Below are 26477 nucleotides of genomic sequence, written 5' to 3'. Positions count from 1 at the left end.
AAATATGAGTGTTTCAAATGATAATCAAAATGTTTTTTTGTTTTTTTTTGTAGAAGATTAACCAGATTAAACATGGGGATGATCTTACTTAGTCCTTGGTTCTCTGGGTCCCAGAGATAATCCAAAGCCTGAATGTGCTCTGCGTCATCCACATAGTCCAAGTACTGCTCAGATGACAGATTGTAGCGACGGATACGAACATTATCGGGCAAAAGCAGCACTGGAGGATTGCCTGAGACAAAGAAGAGCCAGGACACGTAGTGAGACATAGTGAGAGGAAGGCAAAATATTGTAAAAGATCAACAACCCTTAGAAACTGTTAAGAGAAAACCAAAAGAAAGGTCTAAAAAAAAAGCCTAAAGTTTGAACATTTGACATTTTTATTTTACATTCTTTCTTCATTTTTCATAACAAATAATAATATATTGCAAGTCTGTGCAAAAGCAACTGATAAGTAGAAAATTGCCAAAGTTCCAATTTTACAATGTTCTTCTTAATTTTATTTTGAGCTGTTTTTTTATTATATTAATGTTTAATGATATCAACTTTGTCCCAAATTCAGATATGGTGACAGGGAGATCGAGAAAGAGAGAGAGCTGCTCAGAAGACAAAGATAGGGAAGATTATTGTTGAGTGCTGATAAGTGAGGGAGCTCTTGCCAATGCCATCTCTTACCATCAGCAGCACACTCCATTCCCTGCTGCAGACCAACAGAGCGGAAACCCTCAGCACAGGAACACTCATAACTGCCCTTAGTGTTCCTGCACAACTGCGGACAAGTGCCATAGACATCACACTCGTTCACATCTAAAGAGAGAAAGACACACATGCCTCAGATTAAACCCACAGGAACTTGGTACCACCTGGTCAGCACTTTTTAATAGGATATTTGAATTCTTCCAATATCAACACTGTAAACAGGGGTGGGCGATAAGGCAAAATCACAATCCTAACAGCCATTTTTCAATAAGCGATATGTATTAGATTATTTTAAACTCTAGACAAAATGCAATATATTGGTTAGATTTAAATGATGATGTAATATTACTTTTAGTGCCAGTTCTTGATCTCTCAGCTTATCCAGAAATGCATGTGTAAAGCATGTCCATGAGAGGCAAAAATAAGGGGCAAAAATATTCTACCAGGTATCAGAAAATGCAGCTTTAACACTAGTATTTTCAATTTAAACTGTCTGCGCTGCATCAAGTTAAGTATAACTAATTATTATCTCTTTGTAGTGAAACATAGGTGGTCTGTGTTTACTAACTAACTAACCTACACAATATGCACTGTAACAAACTTTATCCTGATAATATATTGTTGTTGTGCAGATCTCTATTCACTTTTCACATTATATCTGTACAGTTTTACATATCTGTTCTCACATAAAAAACAAAACAAAAACACCTTATTCAATGTTACTGTCAATGTCTGCCACCATATAAACTCTCACACACTATTAATAGAACTGTTTTTTATGCATTTGCAGTTTTGCACTCCCTTTCATGCTTTAATGTGTAAGCAGGTTAATCTTTGTTCTACTGTATGTTATTAAAGTGCTGTTGTTCTTTCATGAGGAAAGCGGGCCTGCTTCACTCACCCTCACAGGAGTTCCTGTTCTCATCACTGGGTTTATAGCCCGGCCTGCAGGAGCAGATAAAGCCTCCACCAGTCAGCCCAGTACAGTTATGTTCACATAGATTCTCACTGCAGGACCGATCACCGCCATTATCTAACACAGACAACAGAGACACACATGCATATATTTAATGTAAAAAAAAATGTAAAAATCTTTACTAAGATGCTTGCTTGATGAAATAAACGCAATATAACTGGTCAGAGTCTGTATAATAATGCTGTATTTATAGAGTGAGTGGGTTAATGTTTACGTACTGCATCCCAATTCATCAGTCTGGTCTCCACAGTCATCGTAATCATCACAGGCGTACTGCAGAGGAATGCACTGGCCGTTCCCACACTTATACTCGTCAGGAGAGCAAGGCCCGTGAGTCGGGGTCACACCTGAATGCAGAAGAGAAAATCCAGGACTCACCAAATAGATCTCTAATGTGCAGCTGCTTTACAATCTGAGCATGTTAGAGGAGGCAAATTTATGAAGTGCTAACAGTCCATAAATATGAATGATACAGTAAGTAGGACTTTTACGGGAATAAAATGCTTCATCTGACCTGAGAAAGGTCTTCATTATAACCTTTCTTTTTATGTTATTTGATTATAAGACAACTGTATAGCTCAAATAATACAAAGGAAACAAGTTCATATTCATAAAGTTTTAAGTTCGGAAATCAATATTTGGTGGAATAACCCTGGTTTTTAATCACAGTTTTCATGCATCTTGGCATGTTCTCCTCCACCAGTCTTACACATTGCTTTTGGATAACTTAATGCCACTCCTGGTGCAAAAATTCAAGCAGTTCAGACTGATTTGATGGTAAAAATTGGTAAAAATTGGTAAAATTGGTAAAAAGGAAAAACATCATTATTAAATGGTCCCTTTTTTTTCCAGAGCTGAATATTGTTACTGTTTTACCAAAATTTAACTATTTTTTAAAACAGTCTCATTATCCTTATCGACTAGTGTGTGTGTCTGTGTGTTAGTGTGTTTTTGTGTGTAATGCCTTTGGTGCTGTGTGGCCTGTAAAGTGACTGTATTGCTTTGGCTTTCACTCACAGTGTTCCTCCTTTTCATCTGTTCCGTCCCCACAGTCGTTCACTGAGTTGCAGAGCTCATGGCTGTAGATACAGCGGTTGTTGTCACAGCGGAACCGGAATGGAGGTTCACAGGAGATATCCACTGATGGGACAAGCAGTGTATTAAATAAATTATTAATTAAAAATCTTGTTTTTGAGAATCAATAAATGATTGCAAAACAAAATATCATGATTTTCAAGTACAGAATAAATGAATATTGTCGCAAACCCAATTAGCCACAATAGTTAATTATTGATAACTGTGCTCATATACAGGTGTTTGCTTAAGGCCTTGTTAATGCTATCCTGCTGTAAAATGCTTGAATATGCTCTTACAGCAGAGATGCAGCTCCTCATCTGATCCATCTCCACAGTCATCGTCTCCATCACACCTCCAGTGCTGCTGGACACACACATGGTTCTTACACTCAAAGAGGAAGGGAGGACAGTATGTGCCGTTGGGGTACCGGGTTGCTGCAAAGAACACAGACAATGTTAGTTTATGCACTGAAACTGATGGAGAAAAGTAGAAGACAGAAAACAATACTATAATGTTACTTCCTTGCCAAAAGAAATCATTAGTAAGGGCAATATTTTCACAAGAAAGTGTTTTTAAAAAACGCCTTTAAAGAAGGATATTCTTTTATCTCGTACAGAACATCGTCACAGGAAAGGGAGGCACCTTCCTCCCCACCCAGAGAGAACAAGGTCAAAATCTCCTATAATTTTAGCACTGCAGGAAATTGGGCTTGTAACCTCCTGGTCATAAGGTCAGCACTTATATGAAACGAGCCACTAAGCCATTTATGTAGTTAATTTTTTTATGGCCTTTTTACACCTTAATTACAGGTACACTCCAGTGGAAGCTGTTTGGAATTGGGCAAAGAGGATACAGGAGAAAAACTCACGGCATGACATTTCATCTGTAAAGTCCAAGCAGTCCGCATTGCCGTCACACTTGAAGCGCTCAGCAACACAGTGTCCACTGTCACACTGGAAATATCCTGGATGGCAGGTCCGTAACTCTGCAACGTAGTTCCACAAAGAAGCATTACACTCCACACCATCAGCCGGCATCCAGCCCATACACAGAGGATAAATAACAGTACAGTATACTATTCTCTACAGTCTGCCATTTGCACCGTGTCCAAGAGGATGTAATACAGAGTTCTCATTAGGAAGGAAGGTTGGCCGCAGGTTTTTCTGCCAGGAAGTTTACAAGCAGTGCTGATGAGCACTTAGCTTTCACCTTGGCGAGAACTGATGATGTGCAGAGTACAGAGACTCAATATTAGCTAGAGTCAAGAGTCTCGTGGTTAAAAGGTTTTTCACCAGGAACAAAAAGTGTTTTAAACCAGTTTCTCTCAAACTGATTCTTGAAGACTCCTACAAGATAATCTATAAACTTTTTGTGACTCAATTTGGAGACAAACTCTGCTTTAGGGGTCCACTGGGAACATTTGAAAAAAAAAAAAAAAAAGATTTTAAAAGTTTTTTAAGTTTTAGTTGTATATAACTGTATTTAACTGTAAAATCATATTTCAACATTGTAATATTATAGCCTTAAATATTAAATTAAATACCAAATTAACCTAAGGTAAAAGTACATTTCAAACAGCACCAAGTGAACACCACCATTTAATATATCAATATATATGTAATACATCTAATAATATTAAAATATACATTCTTATAATCTTTAATACTGCAACAAAAACATATTCAATTTAATTATAATTAAAGTAAATTTTAAACTGCACAAGGTGCAAAATTGAATTAATTTGATAAATGATTGTTTGGATAACCAAACTTTTAATAATTTAAATGATTATAAACAAATGCCTGTTTTTGCAGGTTTGGATTTATTCTAAACTTCTAAACTTTATTAACTTTTTTAAAAATGTGTTTATTACCCAGATATATAGGTTTAAAAAAAATCTACTTTACCACAGTTCAAAATAAATATTTAACCGTTTAGATTAAAATGTGTCTACTTCAAACTGTCCCTTGGTGACTCTCTCATGGTTAATGCATTAGCAACACTTGTTGCATCACACAATGCATTCAGTTGTAATACCAGCATTCATAGGTGTTCAAGCATTGGAGCAACATGATCCATAAATCAGTAATAATTCAGCAATGAATTTTACGGCATGTAGGACCATTCAAAACCAGACAAAGGACGGTTCTAAATCAGTGGAACAGCGGAGCGTCTTGAGAAGGAGGTGGCTGTGCCCCCCACTGGACACACTGGAGCTCAGACAAAGAGGCTCTGCTCACCACAGTCCCTTTCATCCGAGTTATCCTCACAGTCGTTGTCATGGTCACACACCCAGCGGTCAGGAATGCAGTGCAGGTTGTCACAGCGATACTCGCTTTCTGTGCATGCTCGAGGGCCTGGGGACACACAAGAGAGTGTCAATCACGCACACACACCACACACACACACATGCAAATACTGCGACAGGCATCCTTTTCATTCTCAGTGTAGCTTGAAGTGAAGTGAAAGCTGCTCATTAGTAGCCGATGGAGTGTAACTGTTTTGGTGAAGTGTACGGTCAGCCTATGTTCGTCAATAATTTATATGTCTTATTTCTCTTTCTGTCTCCTTAGCTCATGTTTGTCCAATGTTGTCCAATATTCAGTCCATGTGCATGAATAATTCAGAATAGTGGTGAGCACATATTGACTAATAACTTGGGACTGGGGTCTAAATTCTCATTCTTTTTATGGTCAGTTCATGTTTGCTAATAATTCCTAATGTTCTAATTTCAGTCCATGGTTGCTAATAATTCGAAATGTCTTATTACGGTATGTCTTTCTTCTCTTTCTGGTCAGTCTATGTTCACCAATAATTTGGAATGTCTTTCTTTCTTTCTCTTTCATGTAAACTCAAAACCTATTATAATCTATATTATTTAGAATGTCTTATTTTTATCATTTTATTATTTTAATGAACTACAGATCATAACTCTGTAAATCCCTGTAAAATTAAAGGTAGAAATGGACAATAATTTAGCTGTTTTACACAAACTGATAAACACCACCCAGAGCCAAAGCCATACACTTACAAAACCCTGACACTGATAAGAGACACAAATAAGTTGTGCTTTCCTTGGTTACAGGATTAGCAGGTTATCTGATGAGCCAAAGGTTGTTTTTCACAGCTCACTACAGTTGCAAGGAGCCCCTTGGTTCTGAAAGCCATTTTTTGGAGGTGAGTTCATAGATGAATTCATTAGGGGGAGTGAATTTGTGCAATACAGCAGCTCCTATGTGGGGGGGAGACATGTGCTGAAAAAATCAGTGCTTCTTTCAGTCTACTATTCAGTGATTTAGCGCAGGCACCCATCATGCTTTCACCCCACTCCCAGAACCTCATCACAGGGCCAGTTCACACCCTGCTTCAGCTTTGACAGATGCAGGCAGAAACCTTCTACATTCTCTCATTCTACATCTCTCTCTACCACTCTCTTGGTCTCCTATGTGGACACTAGGATACTGGTTCTCTCAGTTATAAAACACATTTTAGACAGTGTGTCCTCCTTTTCCACACTGTCTAAAATGTGTTTTATAACTGAGAGAACCAGTATCCTAGTTATTGTTGTTAGTTAGTGAGTTGCTAGTTACTCTCTTTACATCGTCTGTTCAATTTTTTTCCGTTCTGATTAGCTGCTAAGCTGAATACTAACTCAATTAACCGGCTACAATCTATCTAGCCAACTGCATAGTTGACTGAACGTACGCTGAAAAGACAGCAACGCTATCCAGAAAGATGAACAACTAAATCCAAAAATTATTTTTGGAGTGATGTGGGGAGAGAGCGCCATCTACCCAGCTCTCTCAGGTCTCTGGCATCTGATGGCAAGCTACATAAACGGGATTCGAACCGGCGATCTCCCGATCATAGTGGCATCGCCTTAATCTGCTGAACCACTTCATACAGTAAAAATTTTAAACAAAAAGAAAAATCAATGTTTTTTATATTCTGTTCCAAAATCACATTGTACATCATTTTTCAAGTAGTTTCTAGCACCCATATAGTTGCAAGATTATTTGAGGAAAGAAATCTATACTAACTAGTGTGACCTTTCACAGGCATACAAAAAACTTTGGAAATGTTATGTTGACAAAAATTTATTTTAAATTACCTCAACTTTTCATAAATTGGCAGACATTTTCGATAAGATTCAGTTAAGCTTGTCTAACGGTAAAACATTTGCTATACATGGATTAATTTGGGGTCATGGACAGGTGAAATGAGTGAGCAGTGCTCTCCTGTACTTAGGTTCTGGAGGCACCTACAGGCTGTGTGAGGTACTCACTGCAGTTCCGTTCATCTGACCCGTCCCCACAGTCGTTGTCTCCGTCACATTTCCAGCGCAGGGGGATACACTGGTGGTTATCACAGCGGAAATCTCCAGCGGGGTCACAGGTTAACTCCTCTTTAAACACAACACAGAGGTCACGTTTAACACAACCCTCACTCACACACACACATTCCCTCGTTATTCATTACTTAACTTTATCTAACCAGATTGGTTAACTAAGAATACATTGTTTTTAATGGTAATTTTCAACCAATCTACAAAGAAAATAAATAAGCAAGTAGACACTTAGTCAGTGTCATTGCTTGCAAAATACAATGCAGAATAAAATTAATATAAATAATGATGAATACAGAAGTACAGAAGTTCAGTTAAGTAGATTGCATGCTTTTGTTTTTAGCTTGTTAGAAGAACAGAGGTTTAGTTTCACATTTCTCCTAGATGCCCTTGCGCCACTGCATAGATTTGGCTAAATTCACCACATTTTATGCCACTTTAAAAAAAAAGCATCTATTAGCTGCACTTTTGCACTATAAGGCGAATTTAAAATCCTTTCATTTTCCCAAAAAACGTCAGTGCGCCTTATGTATGAATTTTACCAGTCAGGTTGTAAAGAGCAGTAAAGCCACTCAGCTAAAGTACAGTGTTTATACAGGAGTTTCAGTTTAGTTCTCCAGCACCGAGACTGCAGGAGCATTAGCATTAGCCACTAAGTGCTAGCTCTTTCATCGTTCAGAGGTGAGTATTACCGGCCGGTAGCCTGCTGCTAGCTCCGTCTAGCACTGCTAGAGCAGCATCAGCATTAGCTTCTAACCAGCCTAAGCAGTAGCTTTTTCGCTTTTCAGAGGTGAGTATATCGGACTGTAGCCTGCATGTTTACAGTGTTAAAACAAGATACGAACCACTAGCTAATATCGCCCTGGCTTATCGGAACACTCTGTGTTCCTCAGGCGACATTTAATAGCGCTTGCGGTTATTCGCTAATGGTGTTTAATCTAGGAAATCTAAGCTTACTGTAAATAAACAGAAGCACTTTACTCACAATAAACACAGCCAAATAAATTGTTTTTAGAAGATAAATCTGTGTTGATTAACATCCAGTGCTCGTTTGGCTTTAAAAGAAAATCTTCTTTTTAAGAATTACAGTTTTGTTTTCATAGCTTAGCTTTTAGTTACCTCCCCACCACCCCCAGCGGCGAGACCTGCTGAATTAGAAGAAAAACAGGGCGACACACCTGTTCCTTACTAGTGTCGCATAATGTGCCTTATAATCTGGTGCACCTTATGTATAAAAAAAAATAGACCAGAAAATAGACATTCATTAATAGTGTGCCCTAAAATCCTGTACCGCTTATAGTGCAAAAACTACGGTACTGAACATCAACAACAAAATAATACTGGGCTTCTGTATAATGTTTTTGCATTAATTCTAATATTAGCATTAAGTACAAGCATACACGCAATTATTGCCCTGACAAATTACCTTTTAAATACAGGTGTCTAAAACTGTTCCACAGCACTGCAAATTGAAGCACAACTTTTTTTATATTGTAAAACTTAATGTAATTAAGTGCATTCAATTAATAATGATGTTAAATGAGTCATATCTCTCATTTCTGTTGTTCAGAACAGATTTTACATTTTGAGTCTGCAGACAGGGCTGATAAAGGAGACATTCTTTAGTGCCTAGTGGGATGCTGTTTAATAAAGACATGATGATAACTGTAGCAGTGGGTTCTGAAGGGAGATTTAATTGCAGTTAGGATGAAAGTGGTAACAGGAGTGCACATACACCCCCCCACACACACAGACTCTGAACAGTGAGTCATAGCAGACATGCTGCAGTGGAGAGGAAACGAAACAGCTTAATGAAAAAATGAGAAGAGAAATAGCAAAAGAGAAAGAAAAGACATGAGAAAAGAAGAGAGAAGAAGCTAAAAGTGGAGAGAAGTGAGGAAAGTGAGGGAAGAGAAGAGAATAGAAAAGAAGAGGAGAGGAGAAGAGAAGTACAGGTATGCAATATTGTATCAGACGCTCACATACAATGAAAAAACTGGACTTTATCACACAGACAAATACACCCTGAGTCTTAGAGGTGCCCCACCTGCCCCACGCGGCACATTCTTACACTCAGATTAGGGAGATCTCTCCTCTCTGTGCAGGATGGCACTAATGGAGTGGGGGGAGCTGATAAGACATGGGAGGACTGTCTGTGTGTGCGTGCATGTGTGTGTGAGTGAGGCTCAGACCACAAAATGCAGAGATCTGACTGTGCTGACAGCTTGCATAAATGCACACACATATAAATAATAAGCATTTGAATTCAACTACATCAGCATACAAACATTGTATTTTAACAACCAACTCATCTATATACTAATTACACCATCCTACAGACCTGCCCACAGTGCTCTACACTGGTGCCTGACACAGACATCAGCATATACCCATAGAAACACACAAACACACAGCCCATAAATCTGTGCTGTAGTCAGAGGCTAGCAAAGGGGTTAAGGAGAGGGGTCACAGAGGGCCCGTTCATCAGAGTTGGCCTGGTCCTCTCTCCTACTAATGTACTCCTTGAGTGTGATGGGATGAATAGCTTCTCATCATTTCATCAACACTAACACAACAAATTGCTTGAATAATCTGGGTCAACTGTTGCGTTACATAAAATTTCAGTTTTCCTTAGTTTAGCCATGTATTTCTATTAGTCTGATCTCTGCAATAGAACACCAAGTTATGAATAAACCATCTACACTGTTTTACACCACCCAGCTGTGTTCAGAGAGCAGACCTATCTCTCGGAGAATCACACCCACAGGAAAGGACAATAAAAGGCTCCATGAAGTGACCACTGAGTAAAATGCCTCAAATCAACCAGAACTAATTGGGTTTTTGTGTGTGTGTGTAGGTGGTTTCCCTTATTCTTCAACCCTCACAGACCAAGGAAGCACGTTTTTGGTTGGTGAAATTGCACATTTTGCACCTGCACTTTGTACCTAACCACATATTTCTACATAACACATTGTGATATACAGCTGTGGAAAAAAATAAGAGACCACTTCAGTTTCTGAATAAGTTTCTCTGACTTTTGCTATCTATAGGTATATGTTTGAGTAAAATGAACATTGTTGTTTTATTCTATATTCTATAACTACAGACAACATTTCTTCCAAATTCCAAAAAATGATGGCTTGATGGCTTGTGATCATCCATCTTTCTCTTGATTATATTCTAGAGGTTTTTAATTTGGTAAAATCAAAGAAAGTCATAGTTTTAAACTGGCCTCTTATTTTTTCAGGAGCTGTATCTATATATTAGTATATTATATCAGTTGTTTTCTCTTTATATTTTGTATATATTCATTTTCATATCATATCCTATTGTTTCCTGTGACTGGTCACTTATCAGAAAATTCCACTGCTAATTGGCATTTTTACCACTATGTATTGAACAAATAAACATTGATTTATTTTTATTTTATTTGTATAAAGTCTTTAAATGTGCAATAAGCTAACTTTAATTAATGCGCACAAAAATAATGTGTGCTGCTGTGGTTTTATAGTTGTATGAATATTGTACCATCTCTATTTTGATCATAGAGTGATACTATTAAACATTAATTTGGTAATAAAAAAATAGGAGAAAAAGTTAATACCATCAATGCGCTTGTGAGTTTATGAGTGAGTTTTATGCTACTATTAAGTTTTTATACAAATCTTGTCCTGTGTGGTTGCTGGCTGCTGTTCCACTCACCACAGTTCTGCTCATCACTGTTATCCCTACAGTCGTTGTGTCCATTGCACAGAGCCCATAGAGGAACACAGCGGTAGTTGGTAACGCAGTCAAACTCTGTGTGGTTGTCACATCGATATGCTGGACCCACTAAAAAACAAACCACACAATCAATCAGCAATATAGAGCAGCTCATATATCATACACTGATAATAAACTGAAATCTCTTTCAAATGTAATTTCTTTGCTTTGTTTCAAATGTAATTTTTGTTGTTTAAAAAATGAATGTTTCCAATTTTTCTTTCACACTGCTGCATGAATGAAGCTTCAAGCTCTGGACTTATTATTCAGTTATTACTATATGGCAGGGGTCGGCAATAGGCGTTAGTGTATGGACCCGAGACCCTGATGAAACAGGTACGATCCCGCGAGAGGAGCGGTGTGTTTTTTTTTATTTATTTTTCCCTTTTTTCTTGGGTTTACTTGCTTTAAATCAACAGTTCTGCAGTTGGGTTCAACAACCCTCTGGGCGGGAGAGCTACTAGTCTGTAGCCCTCCCTCCCATTATACTTAATTTTCCTAAACACATTTTTTTTTTGTGGCCCACCACCTAATGGCTTGGAAAATATCTGGCCCACAGACAAACTTAATTGCAGACTCCTGCTATAAGGTATACTTATGTACAGTACTCATATGAATTATTTAGCTTTTTGCTCTATACCTACTAAATAAGGTATGTAGCTACAGAATAAAAGTAAGGAAGATAAGTCGCAACAAGGGTTCCTTATTCACAGTGTTGTACAAGATATTATTATATTTGACTGAATTACCAACTAAAACACAATTCAAAATGATGTTTCACTCACTGCATTCGTCAATGGGTTCATCAGAGTTGTCTCCGCAGTCATCATCCACATCACATTTCCAGCTCTGTGGGATGCAGCGGCCATTACTGCATTTAAACTGGCCGGGGCGGCAGGTCCTGCTGGAACAGTGTGAGGGGTCCTCGTCTGAGTTGTCTCCACAGTCATTCTCCCCGTCACACTGCCAGGCTTCTGGGATACAGCGCTTATTATTGCACTGCCACTGATGTGCCTCACACTGGTGCGTGGCTGAGGGAGTAAAAAGCCAGATTTAGCTGAGTGAGAAACTATATGGACCTATGTGTGCAGTGAACAACACATTACTAAGACAAAAGCACTTCAAATGTCCATACCACACAGCACAGTGTCCTCGTCAGACCCATCAGGGCAGTCCTGGTTAGAGTTACATAGGAAATGTGGGCTGGTGCAGTTCCCATCATTACACTGGAACTGGCCCAGTCTGCAGTGGCGTAGAGGGCATGTTGAGGGCTCATCAGAACCATCTCTGCAATCATGCTGACCATCACACTTCCACCAGATGGGGATACAGCTGCACAAGAGCATGGACAAAACAGGCACCACTTAGTCACTTAGTAAAAGGAGCACCAAAAATATTGATTTCATAAAAATACAATTCAAACAATGTAATACAGCTCTGGAAAAAAATAAGAAACCACTTAAAATGATGAGTTTCTTAATTCTCAATTGTACCAAATTGAAAACCTCTGGAATATAATCAAGAGAAAGAAGCTGAACTGCTTGAATTTTTGCAACAGTAGTGGCATAATGTTATCCAAAAGCAGCGTGTAAGACTGGTGAAGGAGAATATGCCAAGGCTCATAAAACTGTGATTAAAAAACAGGGTTATTCCAACAAATATTGATTTCTGAACTCTTAAAACTTAAAGAATATGAACTTGTTTTCTTTGCATTATTTAAGGTCTGAAAGCTCTGTTTTTTCAGCCTTTTTTCATATTATGCAATTAGATGCTCTAAATGACAACATTTTTATTTGGATATTAGTAAAAATGTTTTCTGTAGTTTATAGAATACAACCAAATCAAAAGAAACTGATTCAGAAACTGAAGGTTTCTTAATTTTTTTCCAGAGCTGTATATAAAACATAATGGTAGTTTATTTTGGAATATACTGATCACACAAGCTTGATTTGTACAGAGGAAACTATAGTCAAGATAAAAGAAGTGATTTGAAGTCCTCACCGTTCATTATCTGCACATCTGTACTGTGTGCTGGAGCACATGGGCAGACAGCGGGCCACACCCAGTATCTGCACGGTCAGGAAGTGATCAGGGCATTCACAGGTGTAGCCCTGACCTCCAGCTTTCAGCAGACACAGGTGTGAACATCCACCATTGTTCAGTGCACAGGGATTGGTTACTAAAGGCAGAGAAAGATATAAGCTATTACACTACTAATGCTACATCATCATCTTACTGCAGAAAAAAAACAATGATCAGCAATACCTTTAAAGAACCACTGATGGTGCCCTAATAATTAAAATGACTAAGCGTATAACACTTATATTATGTGAATGGTTAGTTTTTTTCTGAATTGAAGGCTCTTCAGGGTACCAAAATGTTTCCTATGGCATTGTTCCAAAGAGCCCTTTTGGCATCAGTATTTATAAAAGTGCAGAGATACAGGGTTTTGTCTGTCTCCTACAACAGAGATACATCCCCTCTTAAAAAGAAGAGCATATCTAAAGACTTGAAGCTATCTGTCTTGGCAAAATACAGTATTGATAAAAGGTATTGTCTTTCCTCTCTTGCTGAAGAGGGGGAGAAGAGAAAACACTCGCTGCATTGTCTCTGTCTGTGTAAATATTGGCAGGCACTCTAAAACGGTTTAAGTAGAAGTTTAAAGGAAGAGATAATGATCAAAGATAATAGGTATAATAGCTCGGAGAGGATGTGAGAACACAGGGGAGCTTGTGATTGTAGCCCGCTTGAGTTCCTCTGTCCTGGGTTTACCTATGGGCTGGCGGTAGGGGTGACACACGTGGATGTCGAAGGGTCTGTGGGTGGTGTTGACAAGAGCTTGGCGCCCGGAGCCATCGTACTTATTGCCTTTCTCCACTGTGCGGGTGTTCCAGTCCGTCCAATACACACTGTCCTCAAACACAGTTAATGCAAATGGGTGAGGGAGCACACCGTCATACACAGTGTGGCGGTGAAGGCCGTCTAAGTCAGAGTACCTGTGGACAGAAAATAAACTTTCTGAAATACTGCCCTAGGAACCAACGTTTTCCAACCATTAACTGACAATATCACTGGTCCTTACAAAGCCATTTGTGCTTAGGCACCTGGAAAATAATGTAAAATTAGTAAGTCACTAAATATTAAATTTATGTCTACTGAACTGATAAATATATAAAGCTGTATTAAAAGTTTTATAATACAGAACAAGATAACACAATCCTACACCTGACAAGTGGGATTACAAATAGGGCCAAACCCCTCACTAGGTCTTCACCTAGTTAATTAAGCCCACAACATCCTCAGGAGATTTAACAGCAGCGAATATACAATACAATACAATATAAAATCTTTGTTGACACCCATTATAAATGAATTAAGGTACACAAAGTTACACCCATTCGAAAAAAGATAGAGAGCTTGTCTAGTATTGTCATTTTAATAGGACTATATTTTTCAGACAAATGTGAACCTCTTGAAAACCTATTGGAAATGCCCAGTGTCAGAAAAGGACTATAGGGATGTAAACCCCCAGTATTGAAATGCGACATAAATCCTCTAAACAATGCTTCAAAAACTAATAAAAAGTATTTCCTGGACAGGCCCCTGATTTCATCCCAATACTTTTGTCCATATAGTGCATCATAAAACTGTACATGGGTTATATAGTAAAACCGTTTTCTTAATAGGATTAACAACAAAGTAGTGTTAAATGCAGAAAGTCAACATATCTTGCAAATTAGTTCAATCTTTTTCTTACTCAATGTAGTTTAAGTGTGCATCAGACCAGTAGAGCATGTCATTGGTGTAGTCTATAGTCAGGCCATTGGGCCACTCAATCTTGGTGGTGATGATGGCAGATTTGTTGCCACCATCCATCCCAACACGACCTATGAAAGCTCGATCTCCCCAGTCGGTCCAGTAAACATATCTGAAAAAAAAAGAACACAGCATTATTATGAAAACCAAATGACAATATTTAGAGAAATACTGCAAGCATTATTGCTGCTTCAGAGTTGATTTTGAAAGGTCATTTAATAACAATAACATTTATGATTTTTTTTTACATACATATTACATATACTTAAAGCCATGCCATACTGAGAGAACAGATTTAAGTTACAAACAAACGATAAGACCTCAGTTAAGATAAGACCTAAGTTACCTCAGCTAACATTCCTGTACAGCTTTCATCTTTCAGTTCAAAAATATCCAGTTTTGAGCTAAAACTCTTCCAAAAGCCCTATCCAGACAGGATTAGCTTCTCAGGAGGTCCTGCGGGTAATTTTCCCTTTTATGAGGTCCTCTGTGATTTTATTCCCATCTGGGAAGACCATGTATGCATTTTTCTCAGGCATCATCTAAGAAAATTTCAGGCTATTATCTATTGTTTTTCGCTGAACTTTTTCGCTGGTCCTCCAGTCATTTTAATCCCGTCTGGAGTTTCGTCACCTCACTTTTAATATAAAATGTCTCGTCTGGTGCTGAAAGTGCTCCTGTTTCTCCCACATTCAGCTCTAACGGAGGTTTTCAGTCTAACAACTACACTACCCAGAACACACCACCCGCTGACATCACACACACACCCGATTATGTGACACATCACCTGCTTCCTTGAGGAAGTCCTGAATGCTGGTTACCTGCTGTATAAAAGAGCACCCCACGCACACACCTGTTCCTAGTATTGTTGGTTCTACCTCATTACAAAGCGACTCTAGTTTGACCTGAACTGTTTATCGTTTCTGCCTCTTGGATTATCTCCAGCTGCTGGATTCCCTGTGTATGGAAATTTAAACGCAATGTCATGTGACCGAGAGAGCCAAAAAACTCACTGGTCCTCCTGTTTTTTCAATTGCAGTCCGGATGCAAGAGTTTTATTGTAAAAGAGTTAAATATTTTTCACAGATGTCCCTCTGAGAAACTATAACTTAAACAGATAGGGCTAAAGATATTATAGAGGAAATACAAGCAACTTACCCAAACTTCGGATGCACCACTATGGCTCTTGGATTCTGAAAGCAGTAGGAGTTGTTAGCATCCACACAGTGATCAGCCAGTTTCCTCACAAAGCGTCCATCCAACTCAGACACTTTCATGCAGTCCAGAAAGCTGTCCACCCAGTATAGCTTCCGGCCCACCCAGTCCACAGCCAGGCCTTCACCATGCAGGATCCCGTTCACCACAACCTCCCTGCCTGTTCCATTAAAGAACATCCTCTCCACCACCCGGCGGCTCACATCGATCCAATACAGCCTCTTGTCTACGCGGTCGAAGTCCAGAGCTACCACGCTGGTCAGCCCCTGCAGAATGAGTGAGTAGGCCTCGCCGTCTGTGGACAGGTTACGCAGGTAGTAGCGGTTGCTGAAGATCAGGTAGGGGCTGATGTTGCTGTTCTGTCGGCAACTGTGGCCATCTGGCTCCCGCAGGAATCCTGGAGAGCATTTACACACATACGAGCCCGCCGTGTTCTCACAGATCTGACTGCAGACACTAGGAGTGTCCCTGCACTCGTTCACGTCATCACATGTCCTGTTGTCTGACATAAGGCGGTATCCGGGGCGACAGGTGCAGATGAAGCTGGTCGGCGTGTCTGTGCACTCGTGGTCACAGTGGTGCATGGAGGGGTCTGTACATTCATTAATTCCTGAAGACAGTGAACAAAAAGACAATCACATTAATCCAACAGAAGCCAAGTTTAAAAACAGCAGGCCTGTCAGTGAGCAACTGAGTATCCTCTAAAGGAAGGAAAGAAGGTGTCACTGTATCAATGCATTATCTGCAACGACCAAATGAATAATTCCGCACATTCATTCATTCGAATTTTCATTCATGTGTACATTTATTTGCAAAAAAATATATGATGTACAATATGTTGCATGTGTGCCTATTGGACTTGGCAATACTCGTAATATCACGATTATATAAGACTATGTTAGCGTGTTAAATATTAGCTTGAGTTGAGTAATAATCGATACATAGTTTTAATAGCTAATCAATTTAATTGGTTAATCAGCCAACCATTTTATTTTTATCCAGGACTTTTTAAATTAAGTTTAGCTGAACTGAATATTAGCTTTAACAGCTAGAAACATCTAATTCATTCATGTCATTCAGAAATGAGCTCAGTTAAATATTGTTGAACAACAGCTGAACTAAATAACATTTACCGGTATGCAATAGTAGGTAAAAGGTTTCATATTTATCATAATTTAGGAAAAAGCTCAATGTATATTAGTCAATTAAAACATTGCCTTCAACAGCAAGTATCAGCTACCATATTTATTATAATTTAGGAATTATCTCAATTGTGTATAAGCTGAACTAACAATTAGCCAAACTAAATATTAGCTTCAATAGCAGGTCTCAGATAACACATAAACTTTAGTTCAGGAATTTGTTGATTCTGTGGATCAGGTGTTTTCATTTTCCACAGAGATTAAAGAAGTGAAAAATATGTGCAGGCAGAGCTACTCCAAAACATAATAATAATAATAATAATAATAATGTTAAATGTTGAATTTGCTACTACATTTATTTTCACTCAAACTCCATTTTAGTGTAAAACTGTGTTGAGTAATGTGTCCTCACCGCAGCCTTTCTCATCACTGTTGTCATTGCAGTCATCGCTGTGGTCACAGACCTGGCTGGCTGGCACACAGTTTCCATTCTCACACCTATAGTTGCCAGGAGGGCAGGTAGGGGCCGGGGTCCGGCATAGGTGGTCCAGTTCGTCCGACTCATCACCGCAGTCATTATCTCCATCACACACAAAGTCACTCGAGATACAGCGGCCATTCTGACAAGTGAACTGGTGCTGCTGACACGACTGATAGGTGCAGCCCTGCTCATCACTGCTGTCTCCACAGTCGTTACGCCGGTCACACCTAACAAAAGAGACACCATACTGTTTCTTACTGGTCCTAAATCAATGCAATAATTTAATGTATTTCTATTATAAATGCTACACAGATATAAACAGTCATTGGAAATTCTTGAGAAGCGTTCCCAACAAGTTTTCCAACAGAAGAAATTGTTGTTTGACACAAGCTTAAACTTGATACTCTTGATTTTGGAAGAGCTAATAATAAGTAGTTGTCACAATACTTTTATCCATATAGTGTACATTATTGCATTTAAAAATAGATTTACCATAACAAATATACAGCTCTGGAAAATAATAAGAGACCACCTAAAATTATGAGTTTCTTTGATTTTACCAAATTGAAATCCTCTGCAATATAATTAAGAGGAAGATGGATGACCACAAGTCATCAAACCAAGCGGAACTGCTTGATTTTTTTTTTACCAGGAGTGCCATAAAGGTATTAAAAAGCAGTGTGTAAGACTGGTGGAGGAGAACATGCCAAGATGCATTAAAATATTGAGATTAAATACCAGGGTTATTCCACCAAATATTGATTTCTTAACGCTTAAAACTTTAAGAGTTAAAACTTTACTTTCAGCCATTTTCCATTTTATGCAAATAAATGCTCTAAATTACTATTTTTATTTGGAATTTTTGGAAAAATGTTTATATGTAGTTTATATAATAACACAACATTGTTAATTTTACTTAAACTTTAAATTTTACTTATACCTATAAATAGCAAAACAAGATTAACTGATTTAGAAACTGAAGTGGACTCTTAATTTTTTTTCCAGAACTGTAAATTTGTATTGTTTTTTTGTATGTTACATCTTATTCTGTTAAACAGGATAGAAGGTTCTAGCTATAAAGCTGAAAAACAGCCTCCCTCAGAATACAACATGTCTGACCTGTAGGAGCTGCGGATGCAGAGTCCATTGCTACAGGTGAACTCGTTGGCCGAGCAGGATCTGCGGGTGCAGTTCTGGTGTTCATCATACGCATCAGAGCAGTCTGCATCTCCATCACACACCCAGTCTCGGGGGATACACTTCCGCTGCGGGGGCTGATTATTCACACAGGTGAACTCCAGTGAAGAGCAAGTCCGGTTAGCTGGGTATTAGAACAAATGAAGAGCTTGTGAAATAACCATGCCATGATATGAATCTAAATTCCTACACAGCAAATTTCTGGAGTTTGAAAATTCATTCTCCAGCTTAGACTACAAGTTGAGGGGAAATCATTGTTGGCAATGCACTGAAAACTGCAATGCAGGATTAAACACTGGTATATACTTGTTGAATATGAAATTGTTATTGCAATCAGTAGTGATGCTTTACTCCTAAATGTTCCAGAGTTTTAAAATATTACTATGTTTTTTTAAATAATATTAGTTTAATTATTTGTTAACACTGTAAAGAAGCCCAACTCCCAGAAAAGAGTTCATTTAACTCTGTCATAGAGTGTATTAAATGGTCATGCATATACACTTAAAATGAGTTGATATTCCAAAAATCAGAATTTGCTGTGTAGTTTTCACTATGAATACACTGTTCAAAAGTAAGATAATAATGTAACTTTTTAGAACTTGATAATGCATTACAATGAGCAAATAACTGTTTTGAGCTCGATGTTTCCCAACATTCCTTTTCTCCACTTGTTTACACATTTCAGCATTTTAAAGCTTCCCTTTGGGTTCAAGTGAATCAAATTGGCCAGGTCCCAACGGAGTGAACTTTCGCTTAAGGCTCTTTTGGCTCTGTTTAGAGCAAATGCAGTGCACAGAGACCACATGGCAGCGGTGATTCAGAGAGTCTCAGCCAGGAAATACTACCACAAAGCAGCGAGTGAGGCAGGAGAAATCAGGAATGCAACATCCTTACACTAAAGCTCCGGACCACCGCCACGAGCCAGAGAGGCACTACTGCACACTGTTACTGAGCTGCTAGACTCATATACAGGAGGAGAAGAGAAGATCTGAGAGAAAAAGAGGAAACTTAAAGATGAGAAGAGATATAACGTGAAAGAGAAGGGAAAAAGGGAGTAATGGAAGGAGACAGGGACAAACACTCACCGCAGTTGTGCCTCTGGTCCTCATCACTCATATCCCCACAGTCGTTGTCTCCATCGCAAATCCAGGAGGACGCAATGCACCTGCCATCATCACAGCGAAACTGGTCCGAGTTACAGGTCCTCACCATGGTGGCTGCAGGGTTCACAAACATCACAACAACACATGCCTCAATAAAGAGGACTGGAGCTTGAAACAGGGCCATGTCCAACTTTTTTGAACTGAAGTTACTGAAGTGAAGACTTCATTCACATCCTGACAACATGCACATCATATATATATATATATATTGGCAATCAGTGAGAAAAAAAAGCATTATGGTGCTGCATTCCTATCTCTAGTGTTCTGCTTCAACAAAAGCCAATGAGGGCCACTATAATTATCGGTGAACAAAGGAGGAGGGGTGTGTGTGACGGGAGGCTAGCCAGTGCCACTGGGGAAGAATGTGCCAGACAATAGGAGGCTGGACTGACCACAGGCCTTGCACACACATGCATGCACACACGCACACACACACACACACACACTGTCTCAAAACTTGACTGATACTGCTGCAGCATCAGTGCTAAAACAGCATGGAAACACTGCTCCTGAATATGCATATCATTGCTGTCCAATGAAAAACAAGCAACTTTACAGGGGACAGAAAAAAAAACATCTAAACTCTCAATTTAAGTCAATGTAAAAAGAGTTTATTTTAGGTAATTTTGAAGTATTTCAATTGCTCCATTTATCAAGAATTTTTGGAACAGTGTAAGGTACATATTGTCTGTTCAAATTACGTAGTAAACTAAAAATCAACAAAAATTAAGATACTTGTTTTTTATCGGACAGCGACGATCAAAACAAATAAAATGTACTTTATTATATTTAATCATTACACTTACTTGAAGTGAAATATATCTTCTCCCAATATTGTTCTCTTAACACAGCTCTCATATAGTTAATCCACTACATAGTCAGATTACAATCGCACTTTTGATTGCATTATAACAGTGATGACTAACACCGCTTAGTTCTGGTAAGTCTACTCAGAGCAGCTTCCTGTAAAGCCTTTCTTCTACGCAACACAGAACCCGAGAAATCACTGGGGCGTGTAATTAAACATCACTTACTGAATATCAGATAATTAAACCTTCTGTGTTTAAGTTTTTTGTTAACAAAAAAAAAGGTTTATAGAGATTATATAGCAGATTATTGCATCTGATAAAGATGAGACATAAAGGACATACTAGGTGCCCAGGAAGTATTCAGGATCTTTGATTTCTAAATGGTGATGAAAGTTTTTTGTATTTAACTCACTGCAGGTGGAGGGTTCATCTGAACCATCTGCACAGTCAGTGCCCTCATCACAGTACCAGTGTGCAGGAATACAGCGCCCACTCGTGCAACGGAATTCATTCTGGGAACATGTAGACGAAGCTGAGGAGAGAGACGTAAATTGAGTCAATTGAGGCTTTTAGTTTAGTTTGCTTCCCTCAACAATGGTTTACAATGGACAGTTAACCTATAAGTTCTGAGATGGTGAGACTGTTAACCTGGACCAGATCATTTTCAGAATAATGTCACATATTCACAGACTTCCCAAGTCTCCCGGAAGTCACGTAAGTCTACCGCATATAAATAACAGTTCCCTGATGCCCGCAAATCAGATAAAATCTATGAGAATTTAGAACAAGTGGCCCAAGTGTAAACATATTTTTTTTCCCCTAATTGCGTGCGTGAAGGAGACAAAGAGAAAGGAGCTCCCCAAAAAAGAGAGGGTTCTGATTGGCCTGTTCTGTGCAAAGAGTCTTTGAGTCAGCCAATCAGTTTTCAGTGTGGGCAAGAGACTAAATAATTTCAAAAGGCATGTTGATGTAAGTTAATGTGACTAAAATAATATATATAAATATTTAATACACAAAACGTAAAGTTTTATTATGCTTTGATATCCTTTGGTGCACAAGTTTTTTTTTTTTTTTGGCAGGGAATTTGGGGGGTGGGGGGTGTTCCAGGTCCAGGTCCAGGGGTACCTCCAACCTTTGCAACTTGGGATGTCTATATTCAATCAAATGTGGATGGTAAAGATATTCAATGTTGCTTTTTCAAAGAAAGTTCAAAGACATTTGAATCACGTAAACTTAAAGCACTGTTTTTTTCAAGTGAGTTAAAGATCAGTCTGCAGGTTTTAGCATGGAGTAAGCTTTTCAAAGCATGGATTAACTGAGCTATTGAGTGTAGCAAAGTCAAAAACTAATTAAACTCATTCACAAAGCAAGCCTAAAAAGCAGTTCACCCTCAATTTGACATGAATTCACTCAGCCCAGATTTGTTCCAGCTGACCTTAAACTTATCAGGGAGTTTCCTAGACACAGATTAAATGTAATCCTGGACTAAAAAGGAAATTTAATAAAGGATTACACCTGAAAGAGCAATTCAGTCCCAGATAAGTCTTAATCTGTGTCCTGGAAATTGGCCAATCGATCACAAAACCTCTTGCCGAGTGTATGGACATTAAAAACTACACATTCCATTTTCCACAATCAAATACCAGGACTGGGGTGAATATCCAGTTGATCTAGACCTTAAGACTGTGCAACTTACCGCAGTGGGTGGGGCTCTCATCACTCATGTCTCCACAATCGTTATCTCCATCACACAGGTAAGAGCGTGGGATGCAGATATTGGTGGACTGGCATTTGGTGTGTTCTGGTTGGCACGTCCTCTCAGCTACACAGCAAGAGGACAAGATAAAAAAAAAACTGTGAAGAATCTTTAGAAATATTTTGTGTATGAATATTGTTGTTATTGTCTGGAAGAGACTATTTAATAGGCATTTTTTTCCTATTTAAAACACTCTGTACACTGGTCAGCCATAACGTTAGAACCACCTCCATAAGATCCCTGAAGGTATATTCTGAGATATCACTGACAAATGTGACTCTAGGTTTTAAAGGTGTTAATGTTATGGCTGACTCGTGTATAGCCATAATGAACAGTGATAACTATAAATAATATTCCAACAGTAGATCAAACATACGGCAGTTCTGTTCATCCGAAGTTCCATTGTCGTAACAGTTATTGAAGCCGTTGCACACGTACTCGCGCGCAATGCAGCGGCCGTTGTTGCAGGTGAACTCCGTGTCCGGGTCGCACGGCCGGAACACACAGCCTTCCTCATCACTATTATCCCCACAGTCGTTATAGTGATCACAGCGGTAGTGGTATGGCACACACCTGCCGTTTCCACAGGTGAACACCGTGGGTTCACACGTGTGAAACGCTGCCAAGCAGACCAATGAAATGGATTTTTAATGAGATAACAAGAAACAGATCAAGTATAAATATAAATATAAATGGCTTAAAGTGGCTTAGAGCAAAAAAAACATTGAAAAATATAGAATCTGCACACTGTTGCACCAGTGCCAGTAAGCTCAGTATTTTCTACGTAGAATTCTACACTCTTAAAAAAGGGTTCTTGTTAGTAAAGGCAATAGTTCTACATTGAACAATAACATTATCATTATCATAATATGATAATATCATATATGATAATATCATAATAATCCCTTTATTTTCACAGGCTGAAAAAAATTGGACAGCTTACTGAAGCTCTGAAGCGCTTCCAGAAACTCTGGACTCTGGATTTGCAGTCAAGTATTAAAAAGACACCATATATTTTTCTAATTATGCTACTTTGCCCAATTCCTTTAAGATACGAAAATGAAGAGAAATTCTTAAAAATAGCTGAGGAATCACTCGACTGCTTCTTCTACAGAGCCTCAACATGGTTTCGGAGTCAAAGAACCCTTTTTGTTTAGTGTTTCTAGTTTAGTTTTTTTTCTCCAGTTTACTCTATTCACTACTACAGATCTATCTATCCTTTCAAAAAGAAACTTGTTCAACTCAAAACTGCTATCAGAGAAAATGTGATGGGTTTTCAAAGACCTGACATTACCTGATAAGGAAATAAACGCCGCCACTTGTGGGACTGCATGCAAAAGAGCAGTGCATTTTCTTAATTGTTAGTAATCTGCAGTGAAGGACTATTTATTAAAGACTAGTCTACATCTACGATTAGACGATTAGAGAAAAGATAATCATACACACCAAAAGCGAAATCATTCTTGGATCCTGGAGAGAAAGATTGGATAGCAGAAATAAAAAAACAGAAAGCGGCAGCATGTTGATTAAAAAGAAAGGCAGAAAAAAGCAAGTCTAAAGGCAGGTGTAAAGCATGTAGATTTGAAGCTAAATGAATCACTGTAGCAGACCAGACACTACATGAAACAACAAAAATGAATTTGATCACTGCAAGCAGAGTTACATGTAAGCTAGATAAGCTAGATAATTGTTTGAATCAGCAATTTTAGTTAAATATGTCATATAACAGATGAACACAGTCATATTGGAAAAGTAAAATGAAGTTTCACAGAAAGAGTGAGATAAATCTTTACTTAAATCTAACAGATTTTTCACCCTTGCTGATTTTGTAAGTTTACCCCCTTAAAAAACATGAACAGTGTATCATTTTTATGGTAGGTTTATTGGAGAAAACATCCAATAAAAGCTATCAGCTATTTTGTATTTGCTTAGGTGAAATAAGTATTTGATCCCTTGCCAACAGAATTCTGACCCCCACAGACCAGCTATGTGTCCATTAAGCACACAAATTAATCCTGTCTCTTTGAGAAAGTAGTGAATCTCGCCTCAGCCACAAAGCTAAGGATTGGTTGTGGGTCTTTCAGCATGACAATAACTCAAAACACACAGCCAAGGCAACAAAGGAGTGGCTTAAGTCCAGTCTCTTGACCTAAATTATTAGAAAATCTATATATACTTTGTTGACAAGCGACAACCTCAAACCCTTTACAATCTGTAAAAAAAAAAACTGCCATACAACTTAGAAACTCTCTGTGACTTTGTTAGGGGGTAAGCTATGGCGTCACATCAATGTCAAAAGTCGGGGGGGCGCAAAAATACCAGGTGAAAAAATTAACCAGTGTGTTTTAACATTTTGCGTGTGTACATTAACTTCTTGCAAGCGCAAATGTGAAGCTCACGTGCAAAAGAAGGGGATTGTGTGCGCGCTAAACAAAATATCGCTCTCGAGTTTTATTTTTCTCCTCTCTGGTTTTTAATTTCCTCTCAAATTCACAGTTCTCCTCGCGCGCTGTGCGAATTTCCTGCGGCTTTTGTTTTTGCTCCAGCCACGCTTCTGCGCTCGAGTTTTGAAAGGGGTGGTTTTAACAGTTCGGGGGAGGGTCAGGGTCGCCAGATATCGCCAGAGTTTGTAACGGATCGCCTACCTTCACGACAGGAGGATGGCGGAGAAAAAAGGACGAGAGGAGAGTTAGTTAGCTGGCTATGCTAACATCCAAACAACCCGCTCTCTGGCGCTGTTAGCCCAGGTAACGTGTCTGGAATGACCGGCTCTCTCATTCAGCGCCTGGCGCGACGGACCCTCCAGCACTGTCTGCCCGGGTTTAGTGTTCGGAGTGACCGGCTATCTTGTTCAGCGCCGATCTCTCCAGATGGTAAACAAGAGAGCCGGTCGCTCCGGGCACTAAACCCGGACAGACAGCGCTGGAAAGTCGGTCGCGCCAGGCGCTGAATGAGAGAGCCGGTCATTCCAGGCACTATACCCGGGCTAACAGCGCCGGAGAGCGGGCTGTTTGGATGTTAGCATAGCCAGCTAGCAAACTCTCCTGTCATCTTTTTTTCTCCGCCCCCTCCGGCTCGTGGGGGTAGGCGGACCGTCACGAACCCTGGAGATATCAGCCAATAGAATTCGCTGAGGAAGGCAACCCTGACCCCGCCCCCAAACTGTCAAAAAAGGAAGCTCGAGAGAGATATTCTGTTCAGCGCGCATAAAATTCCCCTTTTTTGCTCGCGAGCTTCACATTTGCGCTCACAAGAAGTTAATTTCCACATGCAAAATGTTAAAACACGCTGGTTAAATTTTTTCACCTGGTATTTTTGTGCCCTCAACTTTTGACATTGATGTGACGCCATAGTAAACTTACAATATCAGCAGGGGATCAAATAATTATTTTTGATGTAATCATTCTGTATTTTAAAAATGAATATTTATGATCTACCCCAGAATGGAAGCTCTTGGAATGCTAAGGATCAACAGCAGCCAAAATGACTAAACAATACTGAATAAAACTAATAGGATTTAAGTCATTTAAGGATTATCCTTTTTAAAAAGCGTGTGTTTCATCCATAACGCAGCTTACCACACACTCTCTCCAGCTCATCACTGCCATCTCCACAGTCATCGTCATTGTCACACTTCCACTGTGCACGGATGCAGTGCCCATTCATACAGGTGAACTGGCCGGGCTGGCAGCGGGTTCCATTGTCAGGGATGCAGTATTTGTTGTCAGCCAGGTACCAGCGACCCTCAGAGGGACACTGACACTCTGCACCTTGGGGACCTAAAAGAGAGGAGGTAAGCATCATGTTACAAGGATTAGTAAACTCTTGATTTATTTGCTTAAGAAGCAAATACATTCGACTACAATACTCATTATCATTTAGTTTATTCCGAACTAAAAATTTGATTTTTTGAGAAAGATTAATACATTAATACAGGTTATCCCATAGTTGCACATCTAAACGTTTGTTAGCAGTTCCCACACACATTATTCTATAAATGTATAAAACATGATAGAAAAGTATTAAAAATGTAAAACTA

The 26477-nt window shown here is 39.0% G+C and overlaps 1 protein-coding gene across 4 annotated transcripts in view; it reads right to left on the bottom strand.

Annotated features, from left to right (window-relative positions):
• The window catches only part of lrp2a (low density lipoprotein receptor-related protein 2a), an 80977-nt gene that overhangs the window by 8612 nt on the left and 45888 nt on the right, over positions 1 to 26477 (bottom strand). For 2 of the 4 annotated variants that reach the window (XM_049484649.1, XM_049484650.1), the window contains exons 43-67: positions 26017 to 26217; positions 23885 to 23908; positions 23733 to 23765; positions 22815 to 23057; positions 22379 to 22504; positions 21095 to 21214; positions 19796 to 19927; positions 18633 to 18834; positions 17445 to 17740; positions 15834 to 16500; positions 14617 to 14787; positions 13632 to 13855; positions 12861 to 13038; positions 11995 to 12191; positions 11645 to 11890; positions 10800 to 10928; positions 7038 to 7157; positions 4993 to 5109; positions 3621 to 3737; positions 3049 to 3186; positions 2693 to 2815; positions 1894 to 2022; positions 1601 to 1732; positions 676 to 807; positions 89 to 232 (exon numbers count right to left, since the gene is read on the bottom strand). In XM_049484649.1, the coding sequence (XP_049340606.1) occupies positions 89 to 232; positions 676 to 807; positions 1601 to 1732; positions 1894 to 2022; positions 2693 to 2815; positions 3049 to 3186; positions 3621 to 3737; positions 4993 to 5109; positions 7038 to 7157; positions 10800 to 10928; positions 11645 to 11890; positions 11995 to 12191; positions 12861 to 13038; positions 13632 to 13855; positions 14617 to 14787; positions 15834 to 16500; positions 17445 to 17740; positions 18633 to 18834; positions 19796 to 19927; positions 21095 to 21214; positions 22379 to 22504; positions 22815 to 23057; positions 23733 to 23765; positions 23885 to 23908; positions 26017 to 26217 (4341 nt within the window). The remainder of the gene's footprint in view (positions 1 to 88; positions 233 to 675; positions 808 to 1600; positions 1733 to 1893; positions 2023 to 2692; positions 2816 to 3048; positions 3187 to 3620; positions 3738 to 4992; positions 5110 to 7037; positions 7158 to 10799; positions 10929 to 11644; positions 11891 to 11994; positions 12192 to 12860; positions 13039 to 13631; positions 13856 to 14616; positions 14788 to 15833; positions 16501 to 17444; positions 17741 to 18632; positions 18835 to 19795; positions 19928 to 21094; positions 21215 to 22378; positions 22505 to 22814; positions 23058 to 23732; positions 23766 to 23884; positions 23909 to 26016; positions 26218 to 26477) is intronic. The other 2 variants (XM_049484652.1, XM_049484653.1) reach the window with 2 other exon arrangements.

This window comes from Astyanax mexicanus, chromosome 11 (assembly GCF_023375975.1).
Source record: "Astyanax mexicanus isolate ESR-SI-001 chromosome 11, AstMex3_surface, whole genome shotgun sequence".
Lineage (NCBI taxonomy): Eukaryota > Metazoa > Chordata > Actinopteri > Characiformes > Acestrorhamphidae > Astyanax > Astyanax mexicanus.
Note: the sequence above shows the minus strand (reverse complement) of the source record. Positions and strands in the feature narration are given on the sequence as shown.